The sequence below is a fragment of the Taudactylus pleione genome, unplaced genomic scaffold (genome assembly GCF_031769625.1).
Source record: "Taudactylus pleione unplaced genomic scaffold, aTauple2 ptg000276l, whole genome shotgun sequence".
Classification (NCBI taxonomy): domain Eukaryota; kingdom Metazoa; phylum Chordata; class Amphibia; order Anura; family Myobatrachidae; genus Taudactylus; species Taudactylus pleione.
Window position 1 is genome coordinate 6,602,321 of NW_028284678.1, and position 18,140 is coordinate 6,620,460.

The window sequence follows — 18,140 nt, forward strand, 5'->3', positions numbered from 1 at the left end:
GTATTCAATTCCAAAGACTTTTCGCCGGAGCAAAAAGTCTACGCCTGGTAACCAGCGGAAAAGATTTGCCTCTGAATGGAGGCGGAAAAAAGTGCAGAATTTGAGGTTTGGGTGCAAAGTTGCAGGAACACACCAGCAGGCTTGGGACAGTCCCCCAAAGGTACACTGCGTCAAAAAAAAATAAAAAATACTTTAGATCACCCCAAAAAAGTACTTTCGTTTTGTGGGCAAAAAAAAACAAAAACAAAGTTGGAGGACAAACTTAAAAACTAGTGAGATAGATTTCAGGGGGTCCCCCAAGCATGCCCCAGGTGTTTTTTTGTTTGCAGGTGTTTGCATAAGGTGCGTTTTTTTTAACAACATTACTTTAGCGATTTTTAACCATGCTAGCACCCATTTTCATGTACCCCAAATTTGCTGGGACTACTTATTTTAACCAAAAAAAACTGCTAAATGCTATTCTTCACCACTTGTGCAAAGACGCTAATTAGCAGCTCTTGAGAGCATTTCAGCACCCCAAATACCTTCAGCAGGGCTATTCGGGGGTATCTATAGTTATTCCCCATGTCAGTGCATCTTTGGGGGGGGGGGTGTCAGGCTGATTTTCCCAAATCTGACAGCACTTTGCGCATGTTTGAGTTTTGCCGGGATGCGATTTCACGTCCTTTGCAATTGAATAGGGCGAAAAGCGAGGACGAGCGCGATACTTTTTCGGCGGCAAAACCAGCGAAAAGTCCAGGACTTTTCGCCGGCAATTGAATACGGGCCAGTGTACTATGTTCTTAGGGTTAGTTTTTCTGCAGCAAAGGAATTAGTATAAAGTGGCTGAACACGCTTGTACTGGACATGTCTTTTGCCTTCTTAAACACACTGGGCGTCTCAAGGTGCGTACACACTGGGCGATTTTACTGAGCGATTGCACGATTATGACATCGTAATCGTGCAATCGCTCAGTAATTGTGCACAAATCGTGCACTATAATGTCAGAAACGACCAGCGATGTGCGCTCCTGCTGGTCGTTCCCAACATTGTCCTATATGTTCAGGCGATGGACAATCTGCCGATAACGACAGATTGGCCATGTTCAGGAATGATGGCGTGTGCCTGCACTGAATGACTGATCGTTCAGTGTAGGCACTACAGGGGAACAGTAACGACGGTACGATTATGACGTCGTAATCATACTGTTTTTCCTAATCGCCCAGTGTGTACGCACCTTTACCTTGCTTCTAGTGTAATAGGTGCTTAGGATTAGTATTTTGTAGCAAATTAATTAGTATAAAGGCGCATATTAAGTATAACCATACATGCCGCCGGTCACTTGTATCAGACCTGCACTTGCATCTTGCTCCGCATGGCATATTGAGGCTAGGTGTACTGTAGTTCGCTCTTGGTGTACTTGGTTCTTAGGATTGGTGTTTTGTGGTGGGACGCATGATGGCATCACATCTTGAATGTGATGCATCCCACCACTCATCGCAAGCATAATGTATCACAAAGGACCGCTCTCCCGGTTAGAGTCGTCGTTGGCGATAAAAGGACTTCTAGGTTTAGGAACTAGGAGTGCTTCTGCGCATGTGTCAAGTAACACACGTGCCACGGGGAGTGCTGAGAGGGATCCGATTGGATGCCTCTTAAAGAAAAATGCAAATAGAAGCCCATAGGCTTTTGGGTAACACCATCTAAAGATGGCGTTACCCACCGGGTCCAAGCTCCAAAATGTATCGCATTCCAGTCTTGGTGCATATGCGGTAAGCGGCAACACTTCCGAAAAAGGCATTTTTGCAGGTTTGGCTGCAAATTATGGTATGCAGCGCCCCACCGTTGGAGCGGCTAAGTAGCAAGGTCCACAACAAGCTAAATGGGGCCTATATCGTGCGATAAGCGCATAGATGTATGTGGACACATCTGTAGATGATTATTTTAATTGTTTTATTTTACAGGTTATGAATATCATCTATTTCCTGTAATTGCAGTTCTTTCATCACAGTGCTAAGTAATTAAGCCTGGTCAGTAGAGATCCGCAGAGCCCTCCCAGCACCAATGACCACAGATTGGGGCTTTATACTTCCAGAGAACCTCTCCATTGTGCCAGAGCTATTAGAGCAATGCCGCTGCCCCCAGGCTCTTATGTACTGGGAACAGTGCTGAGGTAGCTGGAAGCAGCACATTATGTCACCTGATCAGCCAGGTGCTCAAGGAGAATTCCCACATTCAGCAGCTTAAACACCAAAAATACCTGAGACCAAAAGGGGATAAAGCTGCTTCCAATTAAAGCCTGGTGTGTAATGGTATAGTCTGCTGGGAAGCCGCATGGGTTACCCAGGAGAGGAGGGGTCCGACGGGCTGAACGGAATGACAGCTGGCTCCAAATAGAACGAATGCAGCTGTAATAAGTCCGTTGCTTCTCTGCTTTTACTGCAGTGCAGGAGAGGTATCGGGGGACAACTGGATGGAGATAACAATAGTGATACAAGGAGGGACCTAATTAAAGTACTTGTACGGTTGCAGGAGGGATTCTGTCAGAGGTTCTCCGGTAACCCCATTCCGGCAATATTATCCTTTATATCGGATTACTTTTGCTGCCTCTTCTGGTTACATTTGCAATTTGCATTACTACAGCCAACCTAGATAACGTTTCCCTTTCTGATCATTTTACATCTTTCAGTGCACAGCTTATGGTGGTGAAGAGGAGAGATTTGGAGGAGAGTAGGGAGCCTGTGCTTTCTGTAATGCCCCTTATGCAGAGCCCCCATTAATGTCCCTTATGCAGAGCCCCCAGTAATGCCCCTTATGGAGAGCCCCCAGTAATGCCCTTTGTAGTGCCCTCATTAATGTCCCTTATGCAAAGACCCCAGTAATGCCCCTTTATGCACAGCCCCAGTAACGCCCCTTATCTTGTGCCCCCAGTAATTCCCCTTATGCTGTGCCCCCTCCCAGTATAGAACAGACCCCACTTACCTCTATCTTACTTACCTCTCTTCAAGCTGGCCGCTGGGCACCGCTCCCGCGTAAACGTCTGCCGCTCACTGGATCTAACCACATCCAGCAGGGCAGGACGCTCACATAGCGGGTAACGTCAGAATCTCTGGGAACGCTGACCTCTGAAGCGATCAGAGGCTTCTCTGATTGCTTCAGAGACAAGCATTCCAACACAAATATTATGTGGCCCAATCACTCCTGCCACGATCGGAGCTGAGCTCCGATCGCGACAGGGGTGACCGGGCCGCAAAAAAAAATGTATTTGGGCCACATAAATAGCTTCTTTGGGCCGCATGCGGCCAGCGAGTTTGACATCCCTGCTGTAGACCCCAAAGGATTATATAAAACTGCAAAAAAAAAAAAAGGGGCAGACAGCTGAAAAACTGTCAGGTCAGTGGCAGAAACAAGATTCAGTTTGCTCATCACTGCCTCTCTGTGTCCTTACTGACCAAGGAGCAATGAGCCTGAAGTACAGATATGTCCTCATACATCAGCCTCAATACGCCATGTGGTGCGAGACGCCTGGGGTGAGGAAGCCGCCAAGTCCCATGCATCTCAGCATCTTTTTCACCCCAAAAAGGCGTCTTAGTCGCAAACGGATGCGACAAACCACTTAAAGAGACTGCGCTGATTAATCTGTGACACATGTGTGATCGAGTATGATAAACTAAAACGCCAAGTGACGTTTCTAAGAATAAAATTAAACAAATGTGATATTGTGTAAATGTGACGTTTAAGGTTCCATGAATGTGATGATTTAGTTACAGATAAAGATAACAGTATTCTCCTAAGGAGAGGTGGGATCTGCATGAGAGTGTCAGCGTTCTGCTAATGTCGTTTATACTCATCAACTAATAGGGCCGTATTCAAATAGTTTCACGTATGTGATAAAGTATCGCATGCCAGACTTTTCGCCTACATCGCATATTTTAGCCGCGGAAACTTATTGTGCGCGTACCCGCTATTCACCCTATTCACTTCCAAAAGACACGAAAACTGAGACACATGAAGTCAGAACAGGCGCAAAGTGGTGTCAGATTCGGGGAAATCAGCCTGAAGCCCCCAAAATGCAGAAACATTGGGGATCAATGGTATCAATGTAGTAGTGCCCGATTAGCCCTAATAAAACTGTTTGGGGTACTTAAGTTTAAAGAATTGCCTCTAATTAGCGTCTTTGCACAAGTGGTGAAGAATGACATAAAGCAGTATTTTTTGGAGAACATAAGTAGTCCTGTCATATTTGGGGTACCTGAAAATGGGTGCTAGCATCTTTTAATGTCTCTAAAGTGAAGTTTTAATAAAAGTGAAATTCATCCCTCATAAAGCACCTGCAATCCCAAAAACACTTGACCCCTTCTTAGAGCACACCCTGAAACTTATTTTGCTAGTTTGCAAACTTCTTTTTTCGCCTCCAAATTCAAAGAACTTTTTTGAGGTGTTCTTAAATTTTTTCTTGGAATTTTTTGACGCAGTTGTCCTTTGGGGCTATTCCAAGGGTTCTGAGTAGTTTCCCCACCTTTGCACCCCAAAATAAAAAATGTTGCATCTTTTTTCTCCTGTTATCCGGAGGCAAATCTTTTTTGCCTATTACATTGACGTTCTGCGTACGCGAAAAGCAGATGAATTTGAATACGGAGATAAGTTTCCGACAGGCGAAAAGTCGCTTCTAACTGAATACGGGCCTAAGTGTGTAAGAAACAAATGAGTGCAGCCTATCATATGCTAGGATACCAAATGATCGTGGTAAGATATGGCGGCTTTACCCTTGGTGGATCGGCCTGCAGCGCAGTGATGTAATTCTCCAGAGCGATTCTCCGGCGGTCATTCAGTATGGCTTCCACTCGGACCATGTGAGTCTCCACCAACTTCTGCCTTTCATTTGCCGCCTCCTGTTCCAGTGATTCCACTTTCTCCTGGAAGCGCTAATAAAGAAAATATATTATTATTAATAATAATATATAGCAATCTTTTAGTAAAAGAGCGATATATATGTTGAAAAGAATCCTCCAGCTGATTAAAAATGATAAATAGCGTAAGCCAGAGATTCCCAAACTCTGTCCTCAAGGCACCCAAACCATCCAGGTTTTAAGGATATCCATGCTTGACCACAGGTGACTTAATTAGTATCTCAGTCAATTTGATTTAACCACCTGCTCAACCATGGATATCTTTAAAACCTGAACTGTTGGGTGCCGTGAGGGCCGCATTTGGAAGCCTCTGGAGTAAGTGAATGTGTACACATTTGGGGTTGAAATTAGACCATACTGAAATAAGGATTCTGCTTGTACCTATGGCCCGGCTGTATATTACCAACTAACCCTAAGGGGTTACCGTTCAGGAGGCAGCGGCCAAACGTTTACTGTGTTACTTTTTACTTTTAATATTCTGCTTTTGCTATTTGCTTATCAATCACCTACATTGCAGGGAATTATATACTGCCCAAGAGCACCAAACACATTTTCAAAACATTCCTGAGACTGCGCTTTTCACGTGTCCTATGTCCTCCTTCCACAATTTTCAGCCGGGCTCATAAAAGAGAAGGAGAAGTGCTTCTTGTACACACGTAAATTACCCTTTGACCCCATATCTGCAGGGTTGTCTTAACAGCAGTGTGGGCCCTGGGCAAAGCAATGCACTGGGGCCCCTACCCACCCATTCACGGGAAAAAATGTAAATGGCCAATAAAATTAAACCCCCCTGCACGCCCCATCAGACCTCCCACACATGCAGAGAGACTGGTCTGAAGCTGGCGGATGAAGTGAAACTGGGACTGAGGTGAGTACTCGTCACTGAGGGGAGGATGGGGTGGGGGAGGTTAGATCAGAATACAGTGCACCGGCGGCTGGTTTATAAACATCTCACAAATTTACCAACTGCAGGGGGGCGGGTTGGCGGGCCCCTACAAGCTTTGGGCCCTTGGGCAACTGCCCACCAAGCCCAATGGAAGAGATGCCCCTGATATATGCAGCCCTTCACAATTATTCTCACGCTGCAAATTTCTTCTGTATAATATAATCTCTGTGATTTGTATAGCAATGCACCTCACTTGATTACGATTATGCTAGCATGTTACTTAAATGTACCAATTATTGGTGCAATCCCAAGAGCACCATCACCGTGTGTGTCGTTTATCATTACTGTTATTCACAAATGACTCCTGACCATTAATAAAACAGATGAAGCCAGGCAGAAGAGTACAATTGCCTATTAACCCTACTGTAATATATCGTTGGGTCTCCATGGCAGCATGGTACATAGACTATGCAGCAGAAATTAGGCTTAATTAAAGTGGAACGTAGCTGCCTCTTCCACAAGCAAAACACTGTAACTCATCATCTTTAAAAGTTCCCGGAGTCCGAAAACTCTCACAGAGTATATTTTGACAGCTGGCCAGGAGTACGGGTCCAAAAATGCTGCTTCAAAACAAGACAGAACACTGCCGCGGACTCTCTCACAGAAACGACAAGGAAGCGTGGTGCAAGCCTCCTGCCCTGAGGAAAGCTGAAGGTCACAAATTGACAGGAACCTGGGTCACGCAGCAATTTACGACGCAGAGCTGCTCCCGCCAGTGAAGCTTGGCAATCCCATAGAATCACAAGAGTGAATGGACTGGAAAGAGCTGCAGATCTCCGTAAGGTATTGTCACAGCTGAAACCCTCTGAAGTACTTCCCATAGGTATAGGCTCAGACTGGCCCACAGAGGTACTGGGGAAATTCCCGTTAGGCCCCAAAGCCTACCCCCACCCCTCTAGGGATAAGGCTCCAGAACATGCACTTAAATTATACTTTGTTACTCTATTAGGGGGTCAGTTATCTGGTGGAGCAGGACCTCGGATGGATATGGCTGCTTTGTTCACTTCTATAGAAACTACACCAAACTTCACCCTCCTGCCAATCAAATTGGGTGGTCACGACACAACCCTGTGCCCTTCTGTGGCTTTAACATAATGAACAGTTCCTGCCAGTGATTGGGATGGCATTGTAGCTCTGCATTCATTCATTAACCATCCAGTTTAAGTGATCCCAGTGCTAAGAGCTTAGATTATGTTACAATGGCATGTATTTCACCCTTACTAGACCTACTGCAGTTCTCATTTGAGTTTTAGACACTGGCCAGTCAGTACCAGGATCCCCTATCACACCTACAGTGCATTAGTGTGGTCTATATAGACAGGATCAACATCATGTGCTTAATTATAAAAACATATGTTACATTATACTGCATTCCCAGGACTATGGTGTATTTACTACAGTGCATTGCTGTTATCATACTGATACATCATCATACATGCACTATCAGTATTTAATATAGATATTTATAAAGGGGCCTGCACCATGTACTCGCTAATGGTTAGCCACACCTCTGTGGTAGTTGGCCACCCCCCCCTCTGATGATTGACCACACCCCTTAAGCATGGGCTCCTGTGACTGGATCCCTCATGAGACCTTCATGCCCCAGTCATTCGACACCAGCCCTCCTTTTATAATGTTTACCAAACGTGTCACCCAAGCCCCTGTTGTCAAAGTTATTGTACTCACACTGAATACTGCAGTTTTACAAGTTTTTGGACTTTACTAGCAATAATGGTTTTATATGTAAGTTGTCTGGAAGCCTGCTAGGGTAGACACAGGTATAAAGACACCGTGGTGGGCAGAATATCAAGCTAGGGCCCTTTTCAGAGTCAAAATAGGATCCCAATGCTGAGTGACAATTAATATGACATAAGAATATCACATAATGTACATTTTAGTAATAGGACATTTAAACATTGGGTTTTGGCTTGAAGATACCATGTAACTACGATATTCATGTTGGCATTACGGTGAGGCCTGCGGTACAGCCCTGTAGCTTGAATGTCCAGTTCTAGTAAGATTCCATTTGGTGGGCTGAACCATATTCATGAGGTTCAGCATCAATTCACTAGTAACAACACTGAGATACTGCGGCGTAATTAACAGATGGGTTGAATATAGGCCCAGGGTACAAAAGTAGTTACGTGGTCATCTACGACAGTGATTCCCAACCTCGGTCCTCAAGACACACTAACAGTCCTGGTTTTAGCAATATCCATGCTTAAGCACAGATGGTTAAATCAAATTAACTAAGGTACTAATTAAGTCACCTGTGCTCAACTATGGCTATCCTTAAAACCTGGACTGTTAGTGTGCCTTGAGGGTTGGGAACCCCTGATCTACGTAATGCAGGTGACATCCCGATTCAATATCTGTTCTTTCATGCTTAGCAAGAGCTTAGCTTACACATGTAGCATATAGCATATGGCAGTCCATTACCTCTATCACTGCCTTCTTGTCGGCCTTTGGGAGGTTCTTTGCCTGACGCTCGGCCTCTTCCCATTCTTTCATCACCTGTGGAGACAGAAATGTACATTCCAGGAAAACGTCTCAGACTGCAATGTAGGGGCTGAGCTCACTGCAAAGTGGGACACTAGACTAAGCTCTCACCGGGGTCATCAGTGGTTTGCACTTTGTTTGGCCTAGAACTCTGGCCGTCCAACACTGTGGAGCTTTGTGGGGCCTTACAAATGAACAATGATAGCATCATCCAGGGAGAAATAGACTGTGTCTCTAGGGATCAATATCTAGTATTTAGCAAACTGTAAATTAGGCTGACTGGGATGTTATAGAGCATGGGATGTAAATTAATATAGTATAATAATCAGTTCAGAAGCGTCTCATTTTTCTTAACTCCAAATATGTATTTTAAGCAATGAAAAATAAAAGACATAATGAACACCTAAAGAAGATTTTTAACGCATGTAAAGCTGTCATTAGGGGCAGATTGGATAAGACACTGTGCGTGCGTCCAGGGCTATTTTTCAGCAGGAACAAGCAGGAACTTCCTGAACCTCTCACTAACTATGATGTAATGCCCTGGGCCAAAATGTATTTTCCATAAAATAAGTTATTTTAATGGCCCTTTTGAGTGCCTTCTTTCCTAAATACTATAAGATATATATAGAAAAATATATATACAGTCAGGTGCATAAATATTGGGACAGTGACAGAATTTTCATACTTTGGCCTCTATTCACCACCACAATGGCTTTGAAATGAAACAAACAAGATGTGCTTTAACTGCAGACTTTCAGATTTAATATGAGGGTAATTACATCCAAATCAGGTAACCGGTGTAGGAATTACAACGGTTTCTATATGTGCCTCCCACTTTTTAAGGGGCCAAAAGTAATGGGACAAACTAAACAACCCTAAATCTAACTTTCACTTTTTAATACTTTGTTGCAAATCCTTTGCAGGCAATTACAGCCTGAAGTTTGGAACGCATAGACATCACCAGATGCGGGGTTCCATCCCTGGTGATGCTCTGCCAGGCCTCTACTGCAAATGTCTTCAGTTCCTGCTTGTTCTTGGGGCATTTTCCCTTCAGTTTTGTCTTCATCAAGTGAAATGCATGCTCAGTCCGATTCAGGTCAGGGAATTGACTTGGCCATTGCATAACATTCCACTTTTTAGCCTTAAAAACTCTTTGGTTGCTTTTGCAGTATGCTTCGGATCATTGTCCATCTGCACTGTGAAGCGCCGTCCAATGAGTTCTGAAGCATTTGACGGAATATGAGCATATAATATTGCCCGAAACACTTCAGAATTCATTCTACTGCTTTTGTCAGCAGTCACATCATCAATAAATACAAGGGAACCAGTTCCATTGGCAGCCATACATGCCCACGCCATGACACTACCACCATGCTTCACTGATGAGGTGGTATGTTTTGGATCATGAGCAGTTCCTTTCCTTCTCCATACTCTTCTCTTCCCATCACTCTGGTACAAGTTGATCTTTGTCTCATCTGTCGATAGGATGTTGTTCCAGAACTGTAATGGCTTTTTTAGATGTTGTTTGGCAAACTCTAATCTGGTCTTCCTGTTTTTGAGGCTCACCAATGGTTTACATCTTGTGGTGAACCCTCTATATTCACTCTTGTGAAGTCTTCTCTTGATTGTTGACTTTGACACATATACACCTACATCCTGGAGAGTGTTCTTGATTTGGCCAACTGTTGTGAGGGGGTTTTTCTTCACCAAGGAAATAATTCTTCTGTCATACACCACAGTTGTTTTCTGTGGTCTTCCGGGTCTTTTGGTGTTGCTGAGCTCTCCGATGCGTTCTTTCTTTTTAAGAATGTTCCAAACAGTTGATTTGGCCACACCTAATGTTCTTGCTATCTCTCTGATGGGTTTGTTTTGATTTTTCAGCCTAATGATGGCTTGCTTCACTGATAGTGACAGCTCTTTGGATCTCATATTGAGAGTCGACAGCAACTGATTCCAAATGCAAATGTCACACCTAGAATCAACTGCAGACCTTTTACCTGCTTAATTGATAATGAAATAACGAGGGAATAGCCCACACCTGTCCATGAAATAGCTTTTGAGTTGATAGTCCCATTACTTTTGGCCCCTTAAAAAGTGGGAGGCACATATAGAAACCGTTGTCATTCCTACACCGGTCACCTGATTTGGATGTAATTACCCTCAAATTAAATCTGAAAGTCTGCAGTTAAAGCACATCTTGTTTGTTTCATTTCAAAGCCATTGTGGTGGTGAATAGAGGCCAAAATATGAAAATTCTGTCAATGTCCCAATATTTATACACCTGACTGTATGTGTATATATATATATATATATATGTCTTTGTATAGCTCCACCCCCAGTAGCTCCACCCACAGTTCCGGATCTTATTTTTCCAGAAAAACAGCCCCAGATGCATCTACTTGTCCACCCAGCAAGGTGTACCCACTCCATGGTGCCAGCCACATCAATCTGTCCATGGCTTTACGGATGCACCTGAAAACGAGCAAGGTGGGGGAAGTCCAACAGATTACGATTTAACCACCATCTTTTTATTATTTTCCCCTTAAAATACTGTTCAGTTTAGATTTATTAATGTCTTACAAAACGAATCACGAAAGGGAGGGGACATCAGCACTTTATTACAGGTCACATTTGTGTTTGAAGGTTGTTATTACACACAAACCACCCTGCTGTTCCAATGGCCTACGCTCTTTCCCATAAACCTCATACAACTGTGCATACGCAGAGGTGTGATGTCACAAAAGAGGATTAATGCTTTTGCAGTTGGTAAATTAACCTTCGTGTTACGCAATAGAACAACCATCCTTAAGCCATATAAGACAATCCATGATAACACCTTGGATCAGGGCGTCTTGGTTGAATCATATTGTTATATTTTTTTTTACACCTCCGTTTGCAAAGTATTCTAATTGTAAATGGTAAATTGTCGTGCCATACATATGTCATGTATGCTAGAGTATTTGCCCATATAATAGATATGTATAGGGATGAAAACCACCTTCAATAACGATGAATGTGACGTATGAGTCCAGAAAACAATAAGGATTTCCGGGGCTTGTCCTGACGAGCTATAAAGCGGAGATAAATTCCTGCACCACATTATACAGCTTTCTGTTCTGCGTCTACATTTTGAGACAGGACACTCTGTTCCTGTGACATTGCTATTTACCCCCTGGTTGTTTATTAAAACAGCTGTCTTATAAATAGTCCTGAGAATACAACACATTTATCTGCAATTTCTTAAAGGGAAATTCAACAAAAGACCATGAGATACAGTAATATAAATAACCGCAACCAATGTATAGTAACAAAAACACAGAGATGCTGGTACTTAAGGAGACCTACAGAGCTCAGCGCTGGCCCCATCCAGCCTTAGGGGTCTAGTTACTAAGCAGTGTTATGAGACAGAGTGAAAAGTGATAAGGTACCAGCCAATCAGCTCCCAACTGCCATCTCACAGGCTGTGTTTGAAAAATGACAGTTGGGAGCAGATTGGCTGACACCTTATCACTATCTTATCACTTTTCACTCTGTCTCATAACACTGCTTAGTATATAGACCCCTTAATCAGTACATGTGACTGCAGTGTGGTACTGACAGCAGACTTTCCTCAGTTGCATTAGCTGCATCTATTAATGCTGGGCACTCACTCAAATTCAAGTTTAGAAGCACGTGACACAGTATGCCGAACGTGACTGACATGAGGTTGCTTACTTGTGTTTTCACTTGCGTTTTGGAGGTCATTGAAAATCAAGCACTGAATGGAGCAGGAGGATTTTGGGAAACTGTGAACCCTACACCTGAATATAAGTGAAATGGGAGCATGTATGCGGAGATTGGAAACAATGGGTTCCATTGTCAGAAGCAGTGGCATACGTTGTCCTGGCATTAGAAACCCTAGTAAATGTCATGTGATTATCACCAGTCGGTATAAAGCCGTAATCATAACACACTCTATTATCTATTATCTGTCGGTTTTTCATTCATTCGGCCTCTTTTTGGTGTATTGCGCACATCAAAATGGATAACCCCTTTCCCACAGGGCTAATCTCTCACCAAGGGCGCTGGCCCAGTTCCTAAATTCAACAATCACCTGCAGTTGTGTTACAGTCTGGGTATCGAGGATGTGGAGGTTATTCACTAATAAGGTGCAGGACAAGAGAGAAACAATCAGTAATTCACTTTAAAGGCCCTTTATTTTTTTTCTAAAAGCAAAAAAAACTAATGCTATGAGTTACTGTACATATACACTTTGCTAGTAATTTACCCCTTCTGTGTTTTGGCTCAGTAAGATGGGGTCTATGCCTGTACAGGTGCCAATGGCTGAATCATATTATTACTGTATATGGTTGCTCCTCCCTAGGCATTATTTATGCCACCTGTACACTTTGTCCTTTGACTCACAGGAGAGAGGTATCAAACTTCTAAAGAGTGGAGTAGTAACAACCAATCAGGTAGAAGGTGATGGGTTTTTATGGGGAACTTCTCTACTTGTCCACTCTTATAAAGTTTGATACACTTTCCCACCAAGTCAGTTAAGCGACCCTTAAACGGCGTACTTGCCGTTACTTTGTATACTGGCTCATTGAGTCGTGCATTGCCTCCCCCCTCCCTGTGCCTTACCACCGCTTGCTTACAAGAGATTGTGAGTTCCCTTACCCTCGCTCTATGTCCTCTTTCTATCTAAGCTGACTTTAATGTTATACTCTGTTCCTAGATCTGTCAATTTATGCTATATTGCACTTATGACGTGCCATGTAACACTGTTACTATGAATATTAGTTGTACAATGCTGCAGATACTTTGTAGCACCTTTAAAATTAAGGAATATAATAATAATGGTTTGATAAGACACGAGTACGAGCTGTTGGTCATGTATGGGCCTCATGTTCTTTATACAGAGGTCTAGAACGGGGACGATGAAGCAGGTAAATCCACTGTGATTCCACTAGATCCAAAAATAGAATAGGTCAGGTGGGTCACCCCCTGGCACTGAGAGGCCCTGACACAAAGTTGTTGTTCCCATAGTTCCACAATTGGGTCCAAGTGCTTTCCAAAATAATACATGTTCCACTTCTACACCCATCGTTTGTCAAGATAAAAACTGCTTATAGTGGATTTCCTGTGCCTGGTAACCAGAGTGCCCAATGTGTGCAGCTCCCCTACTGTACCAATGGGTTGGGTATGAAATCCCGGCTGTCAGGATGCCGTTGTTTAGAATACAGACAGCAGCATCCTGACACCCATAAGAACTGCTGGTAAATATTTTCCTTACCCCTACCCTAAAGCTGGCCACACACTAGACCAACTTACATCCAACCAGCCAACTTGTTGATTGGTTGGAATGAAAATCTGGTAACGTATGGGAGTAACTGATAATCAGCAATTTGCTCCTAAATGCCAGAAAACAGATGAAAATGGTCGTTAGACAAGTTTGTTAAATGTTTGATCTAAACAATTTGTTCAAACAACAGTTTTTGTCCATTTCCCAGCATTTGGGACCAAATTGCTGATTGTCATTTGCTTTCATACCTTACCAGATTTTCATTCAAACCAATCAACGAGTTGGCTGGTTGGACAGATAATCTTTAGATGTGTGGCCAGCTTAACACTCCCTCCCCGGTGCCTAACCCTAATGCCTAACGCTACCGGCCCCCTACACCCCGATACTTTCCTTCCGGATTCTGATGGTCGGGATACCGGTGCCAAAATCCCGACCACGCCGGGGATGCCGATTACATCACGAACCAACCTTATTGTGAAAGAGGTATGTAGTTCATGGGATATATTGGCTAATTAGAATTCTTATAATAAGTTGCACTGTAACATTTCATCAGTAACCTTGTGTGTGACATATTACCTCTGACATCCGCTCTCGGTGTTTGCCTTCCAGCCGCTCTTTGGCTTTCTGGAATCGATCATGCTCGTTCTCATCGTTTGGGTTTTCTAGGTACTTGTCCACAGCGTCAGGAGTGCTCGCAGCGGTGGTGGGAACTAGAGGAAGGGATTAGCGGGGAAACAGTAGTTGGTAGAAATATAGGATACAAAGTAATCTGCAACATTCCAAGACAAATCTGATGGCAGCATTTTAATATGGTGTTAGAAAGGTTATTGCAACAGCCAGCGAGAGTCTAATCAGAATAGGGGGTACCAGAAATCAAGGCACAGCGAGAGCAGGTGAAGCATCTTGGAGTTGCATAATGCTCTATAAATATGAGATTTAAAATGAAACACTATTTGCAGTTAGATTGAGCACGTTTGTAACGGAACAGTGACGTTATACCACTGCACAAAATAATACAAAAATAAACAAAACTGAATAAATGCAATTGTTCAAAGCTCAGGGAAACGTTTTTGGAGTTGCATTTGGAATTTGTACGCAGCAAACTTGTCTCTATAATGAAAAGGACTAAGGAAAGAGTGGCAGAAAGTTCAGCCCATGACGCCAGCAGCTAACTGGAATACAGCTTAAAGTATTACAGCAGGAAGCACAAGACACCGGGTGGCGCAGAGGTGTATGATAATAACGGTATACGGCTATATAATACAATCACTGCAGGTCAAAGCTTTATATATCAGTCTAAAGCGCATTATAAGTACAATTTATTAGAGTTGCTGTCTTATAGGTTTATATCTTATTTGAGGAAATTCTGTCCTCGAGGCACCCTGATGATCCAAGTTTTAAGGATGTCCATACTTAAGAGCAGGTGACTTATTAGTCCCTGAATCAGTTTGATCAGGGCCGGATTATGGCTGGCGGGGGCCTCAGGGAACTAAATTGGGGGGGGCCCCCTTCCCCCCCCCATTTCCCCCTAAGCCTACCACCCTCCTACCACAAAAGCCTATTGCTCAGCCACTGACTTACCTGAGTGATGGCAGGTGGGTGTGACCTCCCAGAAGAGCTGCTCCCTGGTCCTCTCATCGGCGTCGCGGACGTAATATGTCACGTGGCACCGGTGGGAGGGCTCGGGAGCCGTCTGCGCTGTATGCAGTGGCACTGACTGTGCCGCTGCATACAGTAACAGCGGATCGTGGCAGTGAGCTTCAATTCGGGAACAGGTGCCACTGGACGCCTGTTCTCGGCAGGGTCACACCGACCCTGTGTGGGGGCCCAGGGACGACCGCCCCTGTCACCCCCCCCTTAATCCGGCCCTGAGTTTGATGTAACCATCTATGCTCAAGCATGTATATCCATAAAACCTGGACTGTTAGGGTACCTTTAGGACAAAGTTTGGGAAACCCTACTGTAATAGATTGTAAATGTACGTCTGTCACAGGTTACATTAGTGTATTGCTAGAAGCACCCCCTACTGTGAATTACTACGATACTATCAATTTGGATTTTAGTGACCTGTATACAGTAAGCTCCCAGTCTCCTACCTTTATCAGAAGTGGGAAATCCCTGGAGCTTGGTAGCGAAGGTGCCTTATACATCACTGACAAAACCTGTATTTTAAGTCTCATTTCTGGCTCCTAGATTTGCCTAATTGGCTCCTGAATTCTACTTTATTTGTTCCTGCTACAATTTTTAATAATCGCAAAACTCATTTGTGACATCTAATTTTTATATTTACAGTGAGGAAAACACTATACCATATATATTATCTATCTATACATTTCTGTGTGTGTTGTTTTGCTTTTATTTGCGTGTATATATGTTTGAGAAATAAAAGAAGTCTCCTTGCATGGAGGAAGCCAGTGGTAGTGGAAAGAACACCGTGCTCTTTCTGGAACGTTGCGGGTCGCCAGACAATAAAAACTGACATTCCCTATGGTGCTCTGTTTATTATGTCTGAGATCTCCTCCTGCTGGAACAGAATAAGATTTGCTGCTGCAATGTTTTTGCCTTTGATGTTTACACTGTTGCCGAAACTCCCAGTCTCGTCTATTGCCAGTAATGAACGTTTTGCTTCGAGTTGATAACGCAGTAATATTTTACACTATACGCCAGCCCTAGGTACAATAAGTCCCCATTCGTTATCTTTAATTAACCCCTTGGCTGCTAAAGAGGAGTGGGAGTGAAGAACTTCAGGGGTTCAAAGTTTTGTGTGTGTTTTAGAGGGGACTTACCTTAAAAGGCTCTTATTACAGTTGCTGTCGGCCAGACATGGAGTGGGTGGACTTATACCACGGGATGACAATGGTGGCAATATACCTCACCCCTTCCAAATACATTAAAAGGCTAAACTCTCCCCTCACCCCGTCTTTGCACCCACAGACTTACAGTAGGAACAACCGTTGTTTGAAAGAGGGGATTCTACTCTTCAAAATTGTGTGACCTCTGAGAAGATATTCCCTGCTGATCATGTATGATCAGCCTACAACACTCCAGCACTGCAGAAATCATTATGCAGCCCACAGATGGGGTCAATTCTCCCATTCTCGCTACAATACACTCAGGGACGTCCATATCTCAAAGAGGAGTGTCCACTTTTCAATGATGTGGCTCCTTAGTGCTTATTGTCTGGTGTTCACCACACAATACCAACCTGCACTACAGAAATACTAGTAGATCCATGTGTTGAGTACTTAACATGTACAATTTCCCACATCCTAGCACTACACGCTCAGGAGCCCTTTGCAGGGCCGGCTCTAGGGGTGTTCGACCAGTGCGGTCGCACAGGGGCGCCACCCATAGAGGGCGCACCCCTCCCCAGCATGTCCTGCTGTTCCACCCGTAGGCCGAAGTGGCCCACAGGTGGTCAAATCAGGAGGTTGGTAATTTGACCACACCCCTATTTTTGACCTGTTAAGGACGCCCTACTAAGAGCCGGCAAAGAGTGCTCCGAATCCTGGAGCCGGTCCTAGCCCTTTGTTTGAAAGAGGGGATTCCATTCTTTCAAAGTTCCCTCTTAGTTGTCACTGGCTTGTATCAATATAACACCATATGGTAAAGAAATCATGTAAGATGAGAGATGGCAGGGTTCTAACACCAAAGTCTCTCACATGATGACATCAATAAACAAAGGGGTCCCCTTATTTGATGTGGTAGATGAGCTACCATTTTATTCCGACACATTTCATTTACTTTAGACACACAGGAGGCGATTCAACTTAGCACCATGCTGAATATCCCTGGGAAGGAGTTCCTGGAGCTATTCAACTCACCGCGCTGTTAGCCCGACTAAAGGATTTCTTCTCACACCCTCCTGATGGTGCGAGCAGAAATCCGACTAAAGTGCCGGTGACGATGCTGTTTTTCAGCGACGCTAACAGCCTTACAGTCAGCACTTTAGTTGGAGAAGCTCCCGAATCATCAGGGTTGATCCCGGGCACCCAGAAGAGCATTTAAAACTCCCAGAGACTACAGTGCCCACTTGGCGCTGCCAACTTTCTGAGTAAAGTGGGAGGCCGATGACTCAATTCCTGCAGCAGGAAACGTAGCCACACACCCTACTTTAGCATGGCGGTAATTTTGGCATTGTAAAGAGTAGGAAGGGAGGGGGGAGGCCACGATCATGCAAACGTGATGTCACTCCCCCTGTACTGCTCCCTTCGCTGCACCACGCCCCCAGAGGGACCAGCCAGAAAGTCGCCAGTTATGATTAACGCCAAAGCAAGAACCAAAAGATACATGTTGGTGGTGGTTACAAAACTTCCCCCAGAACTCCTCCCTTTCAAAAACAAAACAAAAAAAACGGCTTACTTTTGTGAGAAGAATTAAGCAAATTAGCGCTATATTCAGGAAATGCAAAGACTTCTAAAAGAAAAACAAGGTATAATTTGTGTGGTTACTGCATAATTAATTAGGAATGATGATGTTGGAATGTAACCAGCCCAAACATATAAAACAGTCTTAGCAGACA

General features: G+C 43.9%; 1 protein-coding gene across 4 annotated transcripts in view; it reads right to left on the minus strand.

Moving 5' to 3' along the window:
• The window catches only part of APP (amyloid beta precursor protein), a 279,838-nt gene that overhangs the window by 24,931 nt on the left and 236,767 nt on the right, over nucleotides 1-18,140 (minus strand). For all 4 annotated transcript variants that reach the window (XM_088481634.1, XM_088481637.1, XM_088481633.1 and 1 more), the window contains 3 exons: nucleotides 14,195-14,328; nucleotides 8,275-8,349; nucleotides 4,746-4,904 (listed from right to left, as the gene is read on the minus strand). In XM_088481634.1, the coding sequence (XP_088337760.1) occupies nucleotides 4,746-4,904; nucleotides 8,275-8,349; nucleotides 14,195-14,328 (368 nt within the window). The remainder of the gene's footprint in view (nucleotides 1-4,745; nucleotides 4,905-8,274; nucleotides 8,350-14,194; nucleotides 14,329-18,140) is intronic.